Source organism: Aegilops tauschii, unplaced genomic scaffold, assembly GCF_002575655.3.
Source record: "Aegilops tauschii subsp. strangulata cultivar AL8/78 unplaced genomic scaffold, Aet v6.0 ptg000543l_obj, whole genome shotgun sequence".
NCBI classification, from domain to species: domain Eukaryota; kingdom Viridiplantae; phylum Streptophyta; class Magnoliopsida; order Poales; family Poaceae; genus Aegilops; species Aegilops tauschii.
In genome coordinates this window covers 88,961-92,275 of record NW_027332781.1, presented here as the reverse complement: position 1 = coordinate 92,275, position 3,315 = coordinate 88,961, and the positions used below count along the sequence as shown (strand labels likewise).

The 3,315-nt window shown below is 48.1% G+C and overlaps 1 protein-coding gene across 1 annotated transcript; it reads left to right on the top strand.

Moving 5' to 3' along the window:
* Window positions 1-896: 896 nt before the first annotated feature.
* LOC141031603 (uncharacterized) lies at window positions 897-2,424 on the top strand. The gene is made up of 3 exons (XM_073506215.1): window positions 897-974; window positions 1,076-1,222; window positions 1,744-2,424. The coding sequence occupies exons 1-3, from the start codon at window positions 897-899 to the stop codon at window positions 2,422-2,424; spliced, it is 906 nt and encodes a 301-aa protein (XP_073362316.1).
* Window positions 2,425-3,315: the final 891 nt, after the last annotated feature.

Here is a 3,315-nt window from a genome sequence, read left to right as displayed (position 1 = left end):
ATGTGTCCGCCTCAACCTCCTCCGCCGCCGCTACGGCCTCCACCGGCGACAAATCAACCGCCGCCGCCGCTACGGCCTCCACCTGCAAAGTCGCCGCTTCTTCCCAGTCCATCGTAGCAGCGGGCAGCGGCAGCGTCTCGGGAGTGCGCAGAGAGTGGCGGCGCAGGCCCAGTGCTCACGGGCAGGTGGCGAGCAAGAGCAGCGTGAGGGGAATGTGGAGGAATAAATAAAAAGGGAAAATCGTGGCGGCGCAGGCCCAGTGCTCACGGGCAGGTGGCGAGCAAGAGCAGCGTGAGGAGGGGATTCCTTTGTGTGGAGCAATAAATAAAAGGGCAAATCGTGTTTTAGACGAGTATGTGGGATAAGCGATAATACTACATCCTACATCCACGGAGAGACAAATGGGATACCCGCCTAAAGCACATCGCTTCCTTCCACTACCGTTACGCTGTGTTGTGCAGCCTGTGCTTACGTTGTTTACGCTGGAGCGCCAAACTCCCAAGCATCAACCAACGGCACATAGCTACAAACTAAACAACATAGTTAATTGCAAGGAACTACCACACTTCGGCACGTCGTGACGAATCAGTACCATCAGTCATTTTTTTTGCAGTTCAGTACCAGCTCAGAGCCTAAGTGTTGCGAAACGGTCTGACAGTCGTATAAGCCCGTATTGACCACGTATCTGACCGACCGGCCCAAGTGTCAGGTGCCACGGTGGCCTACCCGCTCGGTCACTCGTTCCAGCCCGGCTCGTTCGCACCATGTAGCTGGGTCGGGGCTCGTCGGACCGGAGCCAACCGCACTCTGTCCCTCTCCTCGCCCCATCGCCCTCGTCGCTCCAATCCACCGCCACTCACCGCGCAGACCGCCGCGTCCGCCATCGCCGCCGCGCCATGGTCTTCGAGGATGAGAGCAGCGATGACTTGTCCAACCTGCAGATCTCCTCCTCCGAAGACGGTATGCATTATCAGGTCAGTGGTAGAGCTAGGGTGAGTTAGGGTTAGGGTTTCTGATTTAAGGATTTTGGGGATTTGCTGATCTGGTTTTCTGATTTGGGGATTTGCTCCTGTAGATTCCTGCTAGCATTGAAGACCAAGACTACAATGGCTTGGAGAAGGCATCAGAAGGGCTCTGCGTGGAGCATCGGCTGCCAACTGAGCGTCGTGTAGCTTTTGAATCATTTGAGACGGGCAGGAGGTTTCTAGTTTGTGCTCAGCCTGTAAGATTCATGCTCTCTCTCTATGTTCACTGTAATATAGTTGGTAGCCTCTGTTTAGTAAGTTAGTACTACTGATGGAGTACTCCTACTGATGATGAAGCACATTGTTTAGTTATTTATTAGTAAGTTAGTAGCTTTGATGCTCACCTTTGTTAAACATGCCACCTGATGTTAGTAATATATATGGGCAGCAGCTTAGTTGGTAGTGGAGATGCTCATAGTTTAGTTATTTATTAGTACTGAAGCTCACTGCAACATGTTGTGTAGGCATGTGCTCATGTATATTCATGTTTAGTTAAATTGCCCACTTTTTTGTAGTAGTATATATGACCAGCAGCTTAGTTAGCAGTGTAAATGCTAATTTTTAATTGAGGCAGTATAGGTTGCAGTAGAAGTAGCACTTTTTAGTTGACCACATGTATAGGTTGTAGTTCTTATGCTCTTAGTTGATTTTTTAAAAGTGCCCTTTCATAATTGTAATTCTTGAGAGAGTAACAATATAAATGTTTACTATATTACAGGAAAGTGAGAATTGTGGTTTTCTTGCGTGGGTTGACCCAGAGTGGCCTCCCACAATGCAAAATGCATTGTTGAAGCTTTGGGAAATGTTTGAAGACAGCAGGCATGCTAGGAGGAAGGATAACCTGGAAAGTTCACTTACTATCCACCACCTTAAAGAAGAGAAAAGGAATCTGGATGCCAACTATGACAAACTAGTTGAAGATGTCCATCAACTTCTCGGTGCACAGGAGGACAGGGTGTTGGATTTGAGCTATGTGCAAGCTAAGGAGAAGAGAGCTGAGGTTGCCAGTGCATCAGCTGTGGCTGGCATGAAGAATGAGATGGAGAAGAAAGAGGCAGAGAACTTGAAGCTGAAAGAGAAGTATAAAGTGCTGATGAACCTGCTAGAAGCTCAAGGCAGTGTCATTAGGAACCTGAAGACGAATCATTTGAAAGAGAAGGAAAAGCTAACTGAAGGCAACAACAATTTAAAGATTCAGGTTGATGAGCTCACCAAGTCTGTGAAAAAACTCACAGAAGAGAATGTGCAGCTGAACCTTCACATGTATGATCTCAAGAGGGGACATGAGAATCTGATAAAATGCAGGGATGAGTTAAAGCTCCAGCTAGCTGTTCAGTTCAATTCACTTGAGAAGAGCAAAGAGAAGTTGAAGTTGATCCATGACATCTTGAAGGAATGAGGTAGATGAAGATGATCTGGTAGATGAAGTAGAGCATACCTATCATGATATATGTTGCTTTGATAGAAGGCTTTGCTAATCTTTTGTGAAGGGTGGTTTAGTGAAGTGTAATGTATGGATGTAGTAGTTGTGAACAATGTTGAACTCCACTATGCTATGGTCTTTAGCTAATGTTGTAAGAATCTATTAATTATGGCTGTAAGAATCTATGGTTATGTTGAACTCCACTATGCTACGTTATTTAGCTAATGCTTTCTTAGATGGCTCAAGTTATACCTCTGATGAAATATGTTGCTTTGATGGCTGTTAGATGGCTCAAGTTATACCTCTAAACTAACGAATCCTGGTCCAAATCAAACCTTAGTGACGTTTTAGCCAAAAAAACGCTAACGTGGCCACTGTCCTATAGCCAAAAAACGCTCTGAGTGGTGGCCCTGGTTATAACAGCAATGCGTGGGGGCGAACAGGAAACGGATTGGGGATTTGGGGGAAAAACTAGGGTTAGGCGACGGCGGAGGCGATTCCTGAGCGGGCCGGCGGCGGAGGCGATCTCGCAGGGGGCGGCAGCGGCGGCGGCTGCGTCCAAGGCAATGTCGTGGTCTTCGGGTCATTCTCAGGCTCCCAGCTTCCGTCGAGCCTCTGGAAGGAGAGGGGACGAATCGAGGTCGCCGGTGCCCTACCGTGAGAGCCCGATGGCGTACGAGCCGGAGAAGCTCTGCTGGTGCAGGCCGCGTTGGAAGGCCCCGAGATGGATCTCATGGAGCCATCAGAACCCAGGCGGAGGTACTACGCCTGCGTGGATGCCATGGTGAGCTTCATTTTTGTTCTATTTTTCTGTTCATTAGATCTTCTCCCCTCTCAAACCCTGATTTCTGTTGGTACAGCATGGTA